Genomic DNA, 17136 nt, shown 5'->3' with positions numbered 1-17136 from the left:
CAAAATACGTCTAAAATGGCACTTTTTGAAATGAAATTGCCCTCACACTTGCACGTGGCGCGTGCCACCCCTGCACCGCACACTATTCGATTGCCCGTTCGATTCTCTACACGATGCTGTTTTCCCCGTGCCGATCGGGCGCACGGCTACCGAGATATTGCACGGGGAACGGACCCGTGTCGGGCAAATTTAGCCATTTTCGCCCGTTTTTGCCAGCCGATTTATACATGTAAAGTCTATGACGCGAATTTGCACTTTTTGGGCACGCGCCACGCGCTCGCTATCGATCCGATCGAGCCGAGACCGCTCAAAGGCACGTTGTCCATCCTTGTTCTATAACTTGCGCAAATTTCAGCGCGGTAGGTGCAACGGTGTGACCTGTAACCCGCGCTACGTAGCACCATGTCGCGACCTTCGTAATAGACAGAAACTACGCCTTCCTCAAATAGTAATATAGACAAGCGGCTGCGCCACTTGCTTTGCGGCGTAGCCAGAAAATGCCGCACCAGCCAATTTGCTTTCGAATGGTGTTTGATTTAAATCGGTATGTCGTCTGGAAGCAGAGATATGGACGGAAACGTGCAGAGGAAAATTTTGAACATAATAACTGTACTGAGGGCTTAGTTGGATGAAATTTGTGTCATACGGGGTCAAGTCAGGTCAAGATGGTCATCCCTGGTGACACTGGGTCAGGCCAGGTCACCTTCGGTGAGGCCAGGTCGTATAGGTCACCACGTCACATTGGATCGGCCTGTAGTACCACACTTCTACTACTTCTACCCATACCACTACTCCTACCACTACCCCTACCACTACCCCTACCCCTATCACTACCCCTACCACTACTCCTACCACTACCCTACCACTACCTCTACCACTACCCCTACCCCTACCACTACCCCTACCACTACCCCTACCCCTACCACTACCCCTACTTCTACCCCTACCACTACCACTACCCCTACCACTACCCTACTACTACCCCTACCACTACCCCTCCTTCTACCACTACCACTACTACTACCCCTACCACTACCACTACCCCTACCACTACCCTACTACTACCCCTACTACTACCCCTACCACTACCCCTACTGCTACCACTACCCCTACCGCTACTCTTACCACAACTACTACCACTACCACTACCACTACACCTACCACTACTACTGGGTCATGTGAAGTCACAGGCTATAGGATAAACTGATGAACTAAAAAAAAAAGAGTTCCTAACCCTGCTCCTATTCGTGTAATTCCATTATTCTTAGTCGTATTTGGTTGAAATGGCGCATAGTGACAAATGTGGCGCATTGCGACAAAAGTGGTGCATTTATTCCTGTCGTTTTGCCATACATCCTTCCACCGAATTGCACCTTTATCGGACCATATTTGACAAAGTTGTGCGATTTTGGGCAAAAATAGCGCATGTGGACAAATGTGGCGCACTGCGGCAAACGTGGTGCATTTGGTTAAGCGCATTGAAAACTGTCCTTATTTACCGAAAATCAACACCTTCATTCGCCTCTGTTTATCAAAATAAATAACTTTGCCAATCTGCAAATAAGAGGCACCCGCCGCCGATCGTCATGCATTTTAGTTGCAAAGTACATTGAACCTGGCTGCCGATGCCTTGAAGACCGAGCAAATTTGTGAAGAAATACGCACTTTTCCAGGGGTTCCAGGGCGTGCCACGTGCGACCCATCCACCCCCCGAGACCCGAAACACGACACTGCACGTGCCCATGACGTCATCAACACCCTGCGAAAATGTCAGCCCCCTCGACCGCACCGTTTGACCTGCGCACGGCGTCAAAGCACACCTCTGCACGGTGCAAACAGACAGAAAGACAGACAGAGTTTCATTTCACAAATAGTATAGTAGATGAGATACATAACGTGAAAATTCAGACAATTTTACGCTAAATGAAGTCGAAAGAATGATTGAAATGAAAAGTCGGTTCTGGGACTTAAGACAGGCTAGATCGGAAATATCCCTACGGTGGACCGGTCGGCCGGCCCTGGGACGCGGCAGGGCGCTGCGTGTCACCGGGAGTCGGTTACCTGCGGCCCGGGACGGGGCGAGGGTAGCTCGGTGAGGGCGCCGCCGGCGGGTAGAGGGCAGCACCTGCGAACCGCCGGCGGCGCCCCTCAGCGCTGGTGCCCTCAGGGGCCAGCTCGGGCGTAAACTGAGGCTCTGCATAAGTCTCTCTTTGGTCTCCAGTTCATGGCGAACCTGAATACCATCATCAACTGTTGGTGACGTTATAACAGTGGAACCGGTAGTGCTTCGACGGCAGTTTCTTTTTCCTTGGAGCAGTAGAACAGGAACTTTACCCCAACAAATATTGACACTGGTGTTGAGGTGGCACTCCCACGTGCCTATGCTTGTAAGTACACAGTTGCTTGTAAGCGAGTAAATTTGCTGGGAGTGACGGTCACCCCGAGTGACGAAACTGCACACAAATGGCGTGGGGACGACCCTCCGTCCTCTCCCAGAGATTGGCCCTGCACACCTCGTCCCTGCATTGCAGGATGAGTTAGCGAAAGTGTAACGACATGTAGCGCAATCTGCGTGGTTGGACTAGCGGCGGGGCGGCGCGTCCGATGACTGGCAGAGTTGGCACTATGGCCTTCACCGGAATACGCCGGCCGCCGAGCTGAGGCGCCGGGAGGGCCATGGCCAGAGGGCGTGGCTCCTCCTCCCTCCCTCTCTCTCCCGGGCAATACGGGACTCTCATCCTCTTTCTCAATCCTTCGGTGCCCAGCGCGGTGCACGATTAGGGAGAGCCAGAGGGTCACGCCTATGAAATGATAAGGAGCACGAAAGTCGAAATATCGATAGCCGGACAATAGCACCCTAGAAGCAAGGCCCACAGTCGTTCCTGTTTATCAATAACCACAATGGAAGAACCACTGAACAACCACAGCTATATCAGTAGCCACCTCCTATAGACACGGCCACGGGTTTCCCCAGATATATACCGCCGCGCCGTCGTCGTGTCCATGCCGCTCGGAACCTCGACTCACCGACGATAGCCGTGTCGGGACTGCACAAAACACCCTGACTCACCGCCGGTGATACCTGCCTAATTCCCTTCCATCGGCTCGTCACGAAACCCCGGCGTCCTGGTCCGGGGCACCTCCGAGTCCTACAGTGACCTCCAGTCGAACAAAGGGGCGCTTCCCGCTCCCCGACGACCCCGGGCTGCTGGACGGTCTCAGCGCCCAGCAAAACGTCACACTTCCACCAGAGAAGGTAGTGAACGTGAGAACCGATAGGATCGCCCGTCCATCCTCTACACGGAGATGTGAGGAGGCGTGGCTTGATACGCTCGCGGTTTTCGCCATTGATTGGAGTCGATAGCTCATTTTGGAGACTCGATAGTCGATAGGCCGTCTGGAGCCGATCGGAGCCGCGCGGGAATCTCCAGGGTCACGGGGTCAATCTGAGGTGCGAGTCGGAGGTGACGGGGGGAGGGGGAGTGGGATGAAAGAGAGGGTGCGCGTTGCGTGATAAAAGCGTGTGTGGATTAAATTATGAAGTGGGATGCACTGGGGCGATTGAAATTTGCATGCTGTTAAAACTCCTAGTGTCTGTGGTGCTGTTATTCTTTGTACCTACTTGATAAAGTTGTTAGAATGTTCCGTACGCGTCATTCGTCACCACGCGCAAGCTGACTTTGGTTTTGTCGCACAACACGCCTATACAAGTTAAAAACATGCGACTTAAACTTTACTTATGGAGATATGCATGTGTGTCATCTATATACCTAAACAGGCTCGGATATTTTAGGTCCGGAAAGCTGGATTGTTAAAATTTGTGAACAGCAACTTCTGCCAAATTCATTGCCTTATCTGAAAAATGAATATCTACGTATGATTAGTTATGCAGTCTATGCCTACATGGAGGGTATCGTTGCCTGCTGCCTCTCAACTTACCTGGGTCTATAATTAGAACGTCAATATCATAAACATAAGGTCATTTCATCTTAACACACTTTTGCAGGCCGATGAAGGCATTCCGCCTACATTGCGCAAGGTTTTAATGGACATCCCATAAACCAGCCTTCATCCGCCGGTAATCTCTTCATAAATGAATGAAACACGAATGTTCGGAGAAATGGGCACTGCGCTTCGCGTGTTGCGCAGGCTTATATGGTAAGGCCGGAGCCGCCGCGGCTCAGAGGCTCAGCTTGGTGGACGGACCAACTGCTGATAGTATTAGAACACCTCGTGTGTGAACCGCGCTTAGCCTCCCGCAGATAAGGCATCACGGATGAATGCTACTTCGCACCAGTGAATAAACGGCCAAAATAGACTTTAGAGCCTTAGTCATACCGGGCGGACTGATGAATTGTGATTCACGTCGCCTGTGGAAAGCGACGCGTGACGCCGGTAGGGATGCCTTATTTGGAGAAAACGGTCGGCGTGATTCGACCGTATACGTATAGAAGCATTCCAATCGGTGAATAGGAGCGCTTATCGCTTAATCATGTATGTGTTTCTGTGAAATGTAAATATTTGGACCGTTTGATGAATGCGTTCGCTGATTTTAGGACGTTATGTGGTTCACACACTGTTTTAAGTCATGGACTATTATTCGCATTAAATAAGTGTGATATCAATATTGCGCATTACGTCCCCTAGTCGACACATTGGTGGTTAGGTAGGTATACGGAGAATCCGTAATATGTTTCGGCAGTAAGAATTTTGAATTGCTAGCATGTTTAGGTAGGTAATACGCAACAATAATTATTGTTCAGTGTTCATCCGTCCTTCATGCCATATCGATAACCGGTCCCTCTTCTCTCACCACTGTCGTTTCCGACATTCGTGTACTCACCATTTCGTCGAGGCTCTTGAGGTCGTTGGTGACCACCTGTCGGCTGGGGCCGTACACCATGATGGCCGGCGGCTCGTGCTCGCCGACGGCGTCCCCGCCACCCTCCTCGTCTCGGGCGATCTCGCGGTCAATCTGCTGCTCGAACTGCACCAGAATCGGCGCCGCCATGCCGAACTTGGCTCCGCGCCGGGCGATCTCCAGCAGACACAATATCACGTGCTTTTCGTTCTTGCGCGAGACCAGATCCTCGGTCTCGAACATGAGGCAGTCGAGGACGCCCAGCTCGTTGCACCAGCGGATGAAGTTGTGGATGTTGTCGCGCGCGAAGAAGGAGCCGGCACGAGCCTGACGGTTGAAGTGTACCTCCCAGACGGGCACGCGGAACCCGGGAGAGAAGCGGCGACCGTGCCGGATCACATGATCCGCCTCGAATTGCTCCGCTATGATCCGTACTCGGTTGGCGTGCTGTGGGTCAAGCCAGAAGGGGGGAGGGGGAAGTGTCAGCTGGGCTGTCAACAGCATGGAGGCGTGGCATAAGTTGAATGCTAGCTGCATAAACCTTTGTAGCTATTGATGCTTATAATCGCTTATGTGTTTTCGTGTTTGTCGTTTCAAATTGAGAAATGAATGTTCCAACCGAATATGCAGTGCGACTTCGTGTATAAAATGAAGGCGATGATGACCCTTTTGAAAAGTGCGAATGCATTATTAGGCGTAACGTTTAAGATTATACTTGGCATCTCTTAACCCTATTCCTGGCGGGCTCCGCCGGGACAAGAAACTGGCGGGGGGGGGGGGCGATTCGGCCCCCCCTGAGATCTCGAGAACGAAGCAAGATAGCGACAAGCGGTAAACGGCATCGGATACGCACGGTCAAGATCTACAATTTTTACCAAGGTCATTTTCAGGTCAGGTCAAAGATGACGTCACAGGGGTCGAAAAAGTCAAAATGGCGGCGCTGGATATGGAGAGAGTTTTTCTCGAATAACTTTCGAATTAGTCAAGATAGGAACAAACTAAGGGCAGCATCGTGATCCTCTCGTCAATCCGCATCGAATGATATATATGTTGACCTCGAAAGGTCAAGGTCAAAGGTTGACCTCAGGTCACGTGACCTCGAGGTCATCATGTATATCATTCGATGCGTCTTGACGAGCTGAACACAATGAGACCATCCACGCGTCTGTATCTTGTTCCTGTACGGAGTTATTGGCCAAAAACCTTTGGTGACCTTTGATGACGTCACATGACCTCACAGCTGCCCAACAGCAAAACAGACCTCAAGGTAGTGAAGGTTGATCGTATATGAAGTCATGTATGTTATATGGGGCCATTCCGACCCGTTTTAGTGGTAAAAACAGGGAGTTGATTTTTCCCCCATTGACTTATAATGGGGAGGTCGCGAAACTGACCTGACCTTAGGTCACCGATATCAAAATTCCGAGATATACAAATTGCACATACTGGTACCCTAACTAAAACCTGAAGAGAAGAAATTGATCGGTCAAAAACTCTAGCTCTGGCGTGATTGCAAACTTTTCTGAGGTAGGGTCACCAAACCGCCTCTGGTGACCTGACCTGAGGTCAGATCAACTCAAAATTTTCAGACATGTTGCGTAGAAGCCTTTTAGGAAAAGTCAGAAAATTTGAGCTTCCTAGCTCAACGCGTTTGGGAGAAATAACCAAAAAACCTCAGGGGGGGGCTCCTGAGGCCCCCCCCCCGCCAGGAATAGGGTTAATAAGACAGATAGGTATGTGATATAGGGATGACATTCCGCTGTTCATCTGCATGTCTCGATACCTTCGCATCATTTACACGAAGGCCTACACGAGCACCTATTCTCCGTATCTCTCTACCCAGTGTTTGCCGCTCTGTCCGAACGGCAGCTGATCATTATTCAGTCGTGCAGCGACTCAGCGCTGACCCAATGTCACAGCGGTATGATAGATATTCAGCCGACGTCACAGCCGTCCCGGCCAAACAGGGACTGCCTTTTATAGCGCGGCGGATCAGCAGCCAGGCCGCACCTGTGTCAGCGGCGTCGCAAACGACGCCGACGACGACGCGTCACTGTGGCGACGTACACCTGCGATACGCAGGGACAGTTGTGGGGATGACGGCACGACACTCGGTTTACCAAAAACTGAGTGAAACGAAAAAGTTGGTCGTTTCGCCTGTTGACAGCACGAATGTGTTGCAATTAAAAATGTATCTAGATATAGTTATTGTGAGGGAACATGTTTCAATTCAAGGAATCGAACAATGCATTGTCACAAGAACACATATAAGGAAAGTGACCATGAATTGAAGCCTTACGTTGAAAAATATCGAATGAACCTCAACCTTAAAAGTTGGGCATCTATCCAGTCGGTGACTCAGGAGGCAGTTCCGTGTATGGCTTTAAAATCGCAATTCGCACTTTGGGTGAGCATAGCAATAATATAAGTAAGAGTAAGATATGCAAGTAAGATATGCACTATGCATCCAGCACTGTAATATTTTGCTAACATTTTCATTTCGCCGCTTACTGATTGCTGAAGCTGTTTCTGAAACCGTTTGCTTTTAGCGCAATAAGCAACAGCTAAATGCATCCTTTACACACTGAGCCGCCCCTCTCACTGCCCACTTACATTGCAGAGGACGGTGCCCGTGTCGAGGGACTCCATGAACCTCTCTGGGGTCACATCCAGGTCATAGAGCCCGTTCAGCCACTCTGCCAGATCCTCCTTCATGGCGACCAGGTACTCCTCGGAGCTCTGGAAGGGCCGCACGCCGCGTGTGTCGGTCATACGCAGACCGTCGGGTCCGATATCCGGCCCCGTCGGGGGCGCCAGCTCCGGCATCATCGGCATCGTGACGGAGCCGCTGGGAGTCACTGAGAGTTAATCAGAGTCACTGCAGGGTGCTGGGAGTCACTGAGGGTGACTGGGAGTCGATTGGAGTTACTGAACGCCACTAATTGTCACTGGGTGTCACTGGTTAGCACGGAGCGTCACTGAAACTGTGCCTCAGTCACCGCTTAGTTTTGATGGGTCACTAGTGGTCACTGTTTACTGTTCTCAGTCACTGTCACTGCACTTTCTGCTGTCGATCCAAGGTGACCAGTCCGCAGTGTCGTTATCCGCTGGTCCTGCTGGTACTGAGTTCCCTTCAGTCTCCACAGACGTTTGTCGATCCTCCGTATGTTGAGCGGCGCGTAGTCTTGTAGCAGACGTTCCCTCCAGTTCGCTGCCTCGGACGGAGTGCTGCTGTCGCTCCGTCCGGTCGCTGCGCTCGGTGGCCGCTCGGGGTCGGTCGGAGGGAGCTCAGCGGACGAGCGGGCCGCGCGGAGCGTCCGTGCGCCGGCACTGGCCACGGGCACGTGGCTGGCCGAGCCGCCGAGCCGCCGAGCCGCCGCTGCCGAGCAGCCGGTGGCAAGGTTGCGCCGAGGACGGCCCCGGCCCGATACAGCCTCTCGGAGCCGGGCCGACAGCGGCCGCCCCGGACGCACCCTGACCTGACTGACCTGCTGGGATGCAGTGCGACCTGTCGTGACCTGCCATGACCTGCCGTGACCTGTTGGGACGCAGTTGACCTGGTGTGACCTGCTGGGATGTTTTGTCGCCGGAGGAGGCTGCGGTCCGACATAATATCGCGGTGAGCCTGGTTAACTGATACCGTCGCCGTGCGATGAAGTACCATGGAAGGAAGTGGAGGTCGGGAGAGAATTGATTCTCCCTCCCATAGCCTCGCTGATATTGTAATAAGGGGCGATTATTCAGGCATCAATCACAATCACCAGATAGGATGATCGCAAAACACCCTAAACATATTGTAATTTGGGAATTCAAAGTGAATGTTGTCGGGATTTCCCAAACATGAGATATGATATTTTACCCCGTTATTTTTATTCACTTGGCCATAGAAATACCTGCATTTTAATAGCATATGTACATATTTCATGCAATTTTATTTTAGGCTGCATCCTGCACCATGTGACCGTGTTCGATCCATTCTGATCATGATGTTTCTCTATATGTGACGTATCTGGTGTCTCCTCCACCTACTTTGTCGATCCCGCTCAGCCCCGCGTCCTGCTGCACAGGCCGACCCTCCCTAATTTGGTGCGCGCGGAGCGGTCGGGTCCCACGGTCGTGACCCGTTCCCGGTAGCATGTGCCGCTGAAGTGTCACCGGGCCGGCGGGTCTGCAGATTTTTCTCCTGTAACCTACCGATCGTCCTTGTGGGGTCTCATTTTTCCTGGACTCACTCGTCTGACAGATGAGCGCTATCGATCGCTGGTCAGTCGCCATTGCGCGCGGAGTATAGGACCGAAGCTCGTACAAGGCCGATATTGGCTTTTTTATCGGACATGACGCTCCGTCACTACCGGACTGGGGACCACCCGGAGGTGCATATGGCGGAGACACGCCCGGGGACAAAAATGGGCTACCGGTTGGTGATATCTGGTGTCCTGGATGGTGTAGCTACTGCCGGTTCTCAGGGTAGGAAGGTATTTGATTAAACTCGTCTTGGGAAGATTTAGGACACATACGATTTGCTGATGGTTGGGAACCAGCACTGGACATTTTAGTTACCACAAAATTGCTCATGTTGCAGCGCCTGGGTGCAGATGTATTTGTGTCAATGAAGGGTTAGGTAGAGACCATACCTATTTCAAGGAGGGGGACAGGTATGGAAATTGAGATACCATAAAATACTTATAAAATACGGTAAATGAATGCCGTCTTAAATGCCGGACGATTTTAGCTGGACATCAGCTGGAATGCCGAGTTTTCTATGTAATGAAGTTAACTGAAATGATACCCGAGCCCCGAGGTAAGTTCTGCACTACCGGTGACCTCGCGGAACGGCGCGGTACGATGCTGCTCCCGATGCCGTGTCCTTGACTCTGTCTCGGTGGATCGCTGGGAGTCTACACTCGTGTTCCGTGATCCTTTCTGCGTCTGTGTGGGGTCAGGAAGCAGCCGTCGCGGTGAGTTTTCTCACCACTCAGTGTGTGAGAGCGTCTCTGTTCGACCTCCGCCGGGCCGTGACTGGCGCTGAGCCCGTGACTGCGGTCGCCGCCGCGGAGACGCCGGGTCAGTGGTCATTGCCGCGCCGTGCCGTCCGCCGACCCGACTGACCTCTGGGTCTGACTCAGCTGTCAGCCGTGCCGCTCTGGTGTTACCTCACTGATCAGACCTTCTCCTGCCGAGCCGCGCAGCTGACCCAGCCGTCTCCGCGGCCTTATATGGCCGTTCTCTCCCTCGCGGCTCGCACCGTGTCCAATCATTCCGTATCGCGCGAACGATGGTTTGGACTTGGCACAGTTGCATTCTGAGCTCTCACCAGCCCCGGCGAGCGAGTGGCACATTTTGTTCTCGCCATGTTTGGGGTCTGCCAGAGCTCTCTGGGGATGACGGGCGCCACCGGCGAGCTATGGATTGGAACCGTGCGACACTGACAGACGGACAGAAGGATAGACGGCAGATTGACGACAGACGGACGGACAGACGGGCGGGCGGCAGATTGACGACAGATGGACGGACGGACGGACGGACGGACGGAAACATGGACAGAAGAACAGATACACAGAGGCGGACAGACGGATAGACGGAGAGACGTGGGGTCAGACAAAGAGACGAACAGACGAAAAGACAGACGGACTGACGGACAGACGGACTGAGGATACATACAGACAGATGGTGAGACCCATAGACCTCTCACTGAAAACAAATCTACTCATGAGGGGAGAGTAATTCATATTTGACTCGCCATTCATGAGTATATTTGGATGAGTAACTCATGCGTGGAGCGTTAACACTCAAGAGTAAAAGTTTACTCGTTTTGAAAACTCAATTGCCCAAATGCATGACCTTCTCCCTATGAGTTGCCTGACTCATGACGCACAAAACATTGGTATCAAAACTCCCTGTTGAGTCTCGCAAACTCATGTAAGGCGAGTAAGGAATGTACTCACGACCCGTGAGTTAGTGAAACTAAACGTTTGGGTTTAAGAACTCAGGAAAAAGAGGACAGGGATTCTTGCTAACTCATTGTTCGTGAGTAATGAGTTCAAAAACCAGTTTGAAATCATTAACTCTTCAAACGCAGCTTAAGGAAACCAATGATGCGGCGGTAAATATGATCAACCGTGAATTATCCATGAGCTGCTTTACACAAGCCTTACGCGTTAATATTACCGCCATGACGCCATCTTGCATGTTTGTGCCGGAAGTGCAGCACGGGACGCGGCGGACGCAGTGAATTGGAGGCTGGAGCGACTGGTGAGTGTTAAATGTTACGCATTTTATTGCCTGTAGGTATGTTTAAGTGCAAAATGCATACCTATTTTCATTGAAAATGTACCTACATGTTCACTCACACAACACTGCTGATACCTTGGGTTGTCCTGTGGGTTGGTTGACCCTCCCAGTTATGTATTGTCTATATCATGAAAGCCTTTTTGAGGGGTTCATAATATCCATCAAAATGTGGAATATCATATCAGTCATGCTCAACATGCCCCTACAGTGAAACCTAACCTGTTATTCTACGGGCAGCTTTGCCAGCGTGAAGCCTAACAGAATAATTAAAAACATCAAGTATTTTCTTTAAGCCTTTGCCTGTAGCATCTATTTCTGCCAGCCCTTAATGCTCAAACCCTGGTGCAAACATCTATAGGTTAGGATAGGTGGTATATGTGCAAATGAAGTTCGAGTGGTAGGCATGTGGAAGGTTGTATGTTGTAAGATGTAGGCTGGTAGATTGTAGGTACCTATTTAGGTTGTAAGGTCTAGTTAGTAGGTTATAAGGCAAAGCTAGGTCAGCTTTTCATCATGTTTTTCATCTTCCTCGTAGTTCAACTAGTATTTTTGTAATAAACGACTTGTACATAATTGAATCATTTGGCCGAATCCTTCTAAAAATGAGCACCCCAAGTGCTTCTTCTAAAAGCCCACCCCTGCACCCCCCAAGAGTGAGATCTAGATACCAGGCATGGTCGAATTGATTCTATCATGATGTTCATTGTTCTCATCTCCTCAGCTGGACGGTGCCATGGAGGCCACTTTCTCAGAGAGGCGACACCTCATCGTCAAGAGGAAAATCCCGATGGCCACCATCCGTCGTCGATGAAAACAAAGTATGTACATTGTCATAGATAACATGAATCACTGTACATGGTCTGATGCGTTGTAAATTAGCGATCCTATGCAGTCAGAGTCAGGTGGTTTGGTGCATGCAACTGCAGACGCGCCTTCACCGGCTCTCAGAGTCAGTTTTCTTTCTGAAGCTCATCTTGAGTTATTATGCACCCGCCCTCATGTGTATTTTGTTTCCCTTGCGCAGTTACCGACAGACTAGGGCCAATATCCGAAAATGATCCGATCCACAGGATCCAAGAGCGCAGTTCTTCTTTCTGATTATAAATTCATCAATACTTTTTGGAGACCCTGCTGGTCCTTGATCCAACATATTTCTTTTGTCGATGAATACCGGCGATCTTGAATCTTACATTTTTGCTCTGTGGATTGCTTCTGGGGATCTTGTATCCTACATTTAGTCTCTGAGAACACATTTTTCTTGCTAAATTTCAAAATGCTTTGCATTAGCGAGGCGTACAAGGTTGTTTAAGAAGTCTTTGTGCACAACCTGCTTCGCTGGCCCGAAACTTCAAACTTAACGTTTAATTTTATGTCTACAGACATGACATTTACGTTGGATCCAGGAAATTTGAACTCTGGCATTTCGTTCTCGCGTGGGGTCCGGAATCCCTAAGTGTTATTTATACGTGCGATCCAGGGGATCTTGGATCCTAAAATTATATTATATTTTTCAATGAGATCAAGGAGATCCAGTATTCTGAAATCCTGGCATTGCATGGGATCTTGCGGATCTTGGATCTTGATTTTTGGCTGAGGCACAAATCTGTACTTATACCGACAATGCATGCATAACCCCAAGGTCATGTCCGCTGCACGGTAGGGATTGCGAGAGTTACTAATGCTACTGTAAAACAGATGTGCTTGTGTGACATCGCATTTGCATGACCACCGATAACGGAACTGGATTGGCAGTTAATTTTCAGACGCTGCAGTAAGAAGTAGAAGAATTTAAGCCGGCCATGCGAATGTCGATGGCGTCTTACTGGTATAGTCGTCCTTCAGCATGCGTCATTAATCCTTTGTTTTCAGGTCTGGAAAGAGCTGAGTCGGATAAAAAAATGCCGACTTGCAGGACACCAACGAGTTGGAACTCTCCCGGGAAGCCATGACCCCGATTGTGGCCAATGGCGAAGGTGAAAGAGCAGCTGGATGCCTCACAGATGGTAAGTTAACAACATTTTACCCGTGAATGTTGGAACCGTAACCGAATAGGTACCAAAAGCTCATGTATTTATGAACGTCCCGTTAACAGTTTGATATACCCGTATACACTTACACGGAAAGTATTTAAAAAAAGAGCAGAAAAATGTGGAATTTCATTCGTGCTTCTTATAAGAGATCATAGAAGTTCATCGTTATATCCACTGTAGTAAACTACAGTGGATACTCAATACCTATAGGCATTGAGTATGATTAACACATTTTTATCGTCAATTTCAAAGTAATATATGCGAGCACTATTTACTCTAAACATATTTTAATGTTATGCTCACAAGCATCTTCTAACCCGCACCCCGCGTGAGTTCCTGGATTTCCAGGCCCTGCTGGGGGGGGGGGGGGGGGAGGAAACGTTTGAAACCCCCTTTTAACTTAGTTCCTGGGCCATGCGATACGGCGAAGGCGGCGTTCGAAAGCACGTCAAAAATAAGGAAGAAATCATTTCGGTCACCTTTTTGGTCAGGTCAAAGGTCAGGTCAACAGAGGTCATTGAATGAAAAAGTTCGCCGATTTCCAGGTTAAATTTTGATAATTTTCAATTTTTGACAACATTCAAATTTTGTTCAGATCAACGCATAGCTCGGAAACTAATAGAGCTACAAAACCACAGAAAAGCACCTTTGATAGCCCATTAACGCTCTTTCTGATTAATTCTCTCAGATTTGACCTGCCGTCAGTGGTTTTGCATGCGGGGGAGGGGTAAAAACTGCCAAAATAGATATATTTTTCTGAAAGTTTTTCAGCAAAAACTTTTGACTTAAGCCTTTCACGAACTTTCTTTTACCGGAATCGTGTTTCTCTCGTCAAGACGCATTGAATAAACTATTATGTGACCTTGAAAGGTTAACTTAAAAACTTGACCTCAGTTCAAGGTCATGACCTGACCGATAAGGGTCAGGTTGCATATCAGTTGATCCGTTCGTCGAGATGAACACAACGAAGGTGTTTTCATCGTTCTATGCCTCTATCAAAATTTATTCGCGAAAAACTGTCAGATACCATTCGTGACCTGAGATGTCATCAGGGGCATAAAACGGGGTCACGGGTGCCATTTTCATGTTAAGTGTGGTTGCACTAATTGCTTATATGCCTGCTTTACCATATTATCAGAGAGTATCATCGATGAAAACACTGAAATAAATTCATAAAATACGGATATTTGCTGTACAAGAGATTAGGTGCAGATTTGGTCAAATTAGGTACACTCGCGGGGTAGCCCGTCGTGAAAACGGCCAATATGACTTACGTCCAAAAGAGGTGCCTTTCGATTGTCTCCAATTTACTTACCTTTAACTGAGAGGTCGCAAAATTCACCTGACCTTAGGCCATCGACATCAAAATGCTAAGATATACATTTTGTACAAACTGTTGCTCTTATCAATCGCTGCAAGTTTCAAAGCAATCGGTCACTTAGGTGTAGCTATGGTAGGCTTTATAACTTTTTAAGTAGTGAGGTCACTTGGGTTGACCTGGCGACCTGACTTTAGGTGACCCGGAGAGCCGCCGTTTTTTTAGATATTCGCGAAAATCCACAGAAGGGGTGTTCAAACACCCTCCCCCTCCCCCAGCAAGACGTGGGTTAAAATTGCGAGAGGCATACTGTACCAAATTAAAGTTTGCAGTTCGTGGCCTTGATTTCTGAAGGTAAATTTTTCCGTCGCAGACGATGCGATCGACCATCTTCTCTGCACCGTGCTAAAGAGCACCAAGTTGTGTTCACATCGGCGCCGCAGCCACGGCCTCATGTGGCGGACGACTTCCACGCCATAGAGGGCGTGCCAGCAGTGCAGTTTAAGGAGCTAACGGCAAAGGTGAACAAGCTGCTGACGTGGGGGGCCGCGTTCACAGTGTTTGCGCAGTCGTTCAACCGCCCAGCCATCCGTCTGGCCGGCTACCTGATGTGTGCCGTGATCCTGAAGACCGATGTGTCGCCGCCCCCAAAGCAGTGGGCGGCGATGACCGGCTGCGTTTAGGAGTGCACGGGGAGGGACATGAGGCAGCACTTTAGGGACTTTCTGTCTCTTTTTGTGTTTGTGTTTCTGCCAGGTAGTTTTGCAAAGAAATGGCGTTAACGCTTTTTCATGCGTGTAGGTCAAGTTCATGTCTGGAAGGGCATGAGCGTCGTGCTGTGTTCATCGCCCTTGTTCATATGATCAATGATGTAATAGTCGTGGTTTATCTGCATGCTATGCATTGTTTTAATAAACCTTATGTTTTAATGTTATGACTCTCATCTCATGGGTGAGGCTGACCGCCAGGGGATGAGTCGACAGAGTGGAAAAACCGGCGGCAGAGCGATCTAATAGGTGTGTTCACTTGACCATCATGTTATGAGTTACATTTAACTCGCGTATCAATCGTTGCATGACATGAGTTACTAGCGATGCTTGAATTCGTCACAAACGGTAAACTCATGTGGTATGAGTGAGGGAACGAGAGTTAACCCGCAACTCATTGGTGATGTGACCGCTACAGGGCTAGTAACATTTACTAGCGCCTCATGTAGTCAAACGTGTGGTGTCTTCATTAACGGTGTAATATGAGTAAGCCTATACTCGCATATCATGAGTAATCAAAATGAGTTACCAAGAGTATATGAGTTTTTCACAATCGGTTAACTCATAATACACGAGTGAAGAGACATGAGTTAACGCACAATTGCGAGGTGGAATGACCGGTGCAGGCCTAGTTACATTACCGGCGCCTCGAGCAGTCAAATAGGTTGTTTAAAATTACCGCCGGTTCATGAGTTTACTCATCACCCATGGGTAATTTTGTTTTCAGTGGCTGTATGTATACCATCTGTAAACCCATAGACCCATAGACCCATAGACCACAGACGGTATACAGAGGTCTATGTGAGACCGAATAAAGGACTAAGAGGGAAGCGCAAACGGCTTTGGATTAGAGGGACGTGCTCATGGAGCTGACCGATGAATGGGTCAGAGAGAACGACCAGACGACCAGCGCACTGACAGACCGGCATACCTACAGACGGACAGTCCGTCGGTCGGTCGCCGTCCGTAACCGGTTTGGCCGCGTCCACCGGCCCAGCTCCGGCGTGTGGAGACATATAAGGAGGCGGCTCGGCGGCCGGTACCCGTCTTCCGGGAGCCGCGGCGCCACGCGACGGCCGACGGCCAGTACTGTCCTTCCTGGCGCGGGTCGGACGGTAAGGGTGGCATTGACATCCTGCACAGTACTGTCCGGACCTGGACCCGCTGTCCGGCCAGGGCTCAGGCTGTCCGGTCAAGTACAGCTTGTCCGATCGGACGCTGACTGTCCAGTCAGATGCATGTTGTCCGGTCTGGCATTGGCTGTCCGGCACAGTATGAACACCGGCTGCCCTGTCCGCCCGAGGTCATTCTTCAGCTGTAGTTCAATGATTTGATGCAATGTTTATGCTCCATAGTTAGATATGTGTGGATAATAGAATATGGCTAATGTTCTGAGGTGTAATAATTGGCGACAGTTTCGTTGGCATGGCTGGTATTACCCGAAAACACCAAGCGCCTGCGCATGCCTCCAAGTCATCGATTGTCTGCAGAGCCACCACGCACACATAGTAAGGCTTCTTAGTGACAAGTGTTGTAAAGCAGAGCCGACAGCCGTTGTCCTGGACTTTGCACCGACGCGTCCGTTGTCCTTTTTTTCGGCTAGCGGCGGCGGTTCTGATGCGCAGTCATTGTGGTCGCATGCACCGTGCAGGCGATGTAGGTAAGCCCCTTAGAAGTACCTATACGATGCCGAAAACTCATTCATAATACGATTACCTATTTAATAAGATATAAATGGATTATACCTACTCGGAAATAATCCACTTACTGGTTCACATTCGGACACAGACTCTGCCGTTGTGTCAATGAAACGTTTCAACGGAATAGCCGCTCATCGACGGCTAAAAGCAGGTTTTCTTCCGCAGACCA

The 17136-nt window shown here is 49.7% G+C and overlaps 1 protein-coding gene and 1 long non-coding RNA gene across 2 annotated transcripts in view; one reads left to right on the top strand and one right to left on the bottom strand.

The window, feature by feature from the left end:
- Positions 1-8209, bottom strand: part of LOC122370094 (GAS2-like protein pickled eggs) — a 41452-nt gene extending 33243 nt beyond the window's left edge. Inside the window, exons 1-2 of the mRNA XM_043345356.1 lie at positions 7475-8209; positions 4844-5308 (exon numbers count right to left, since the gene is read on the bottom strand). Coding sequence (XP_043201291.1) covers positions 4844-5308; positions 7475-7696 — 687 coding nt within the window. The 5' untranslated portion in view covers positions 7697-8209. The remainder of the gene's footprint in view (positions 1-4843; positions 5309-7474) is intronic.
- A 2760-nt stretch (positions 8210-10969) lies between these two features.
- Positions 10970-15430, top strand: LOC122370091. Its single transcript, XR_006254512.1, has 4 exons — positions 10970-11113; positions 11874-11970; positions 13022-13155; positions 14874-15430. It is a non-coding gene; the product is annotated as an uncharacterized LOC122370091 (long non-coding RNA).
- Positions 15431-17136: the final 1706 nt, after the last annotated feature.

This window comes from Amphibalanus amphitrite, unplaced genomic scaffold (assembly GCF_019059575.1).
Source record: "Amphibalanus amphitrite isolate SeventyFive unplaced genomic scaffold, NRLGWU_Aamphi_draft 001097F_arrow, whole genome shotgun sequence".
Taxonomy (NCBI): Eukaryota; Metazoa; Arthropoda; class Thecostraca; order Balanomorpha; family Balanidae; genus Amphibalanus; species Amphibalanus amphitrite.
Note: the sequence above shows the minus strand (reverse complement) of the source record. Positions and strands in the feature narration are given on the sequence as shown.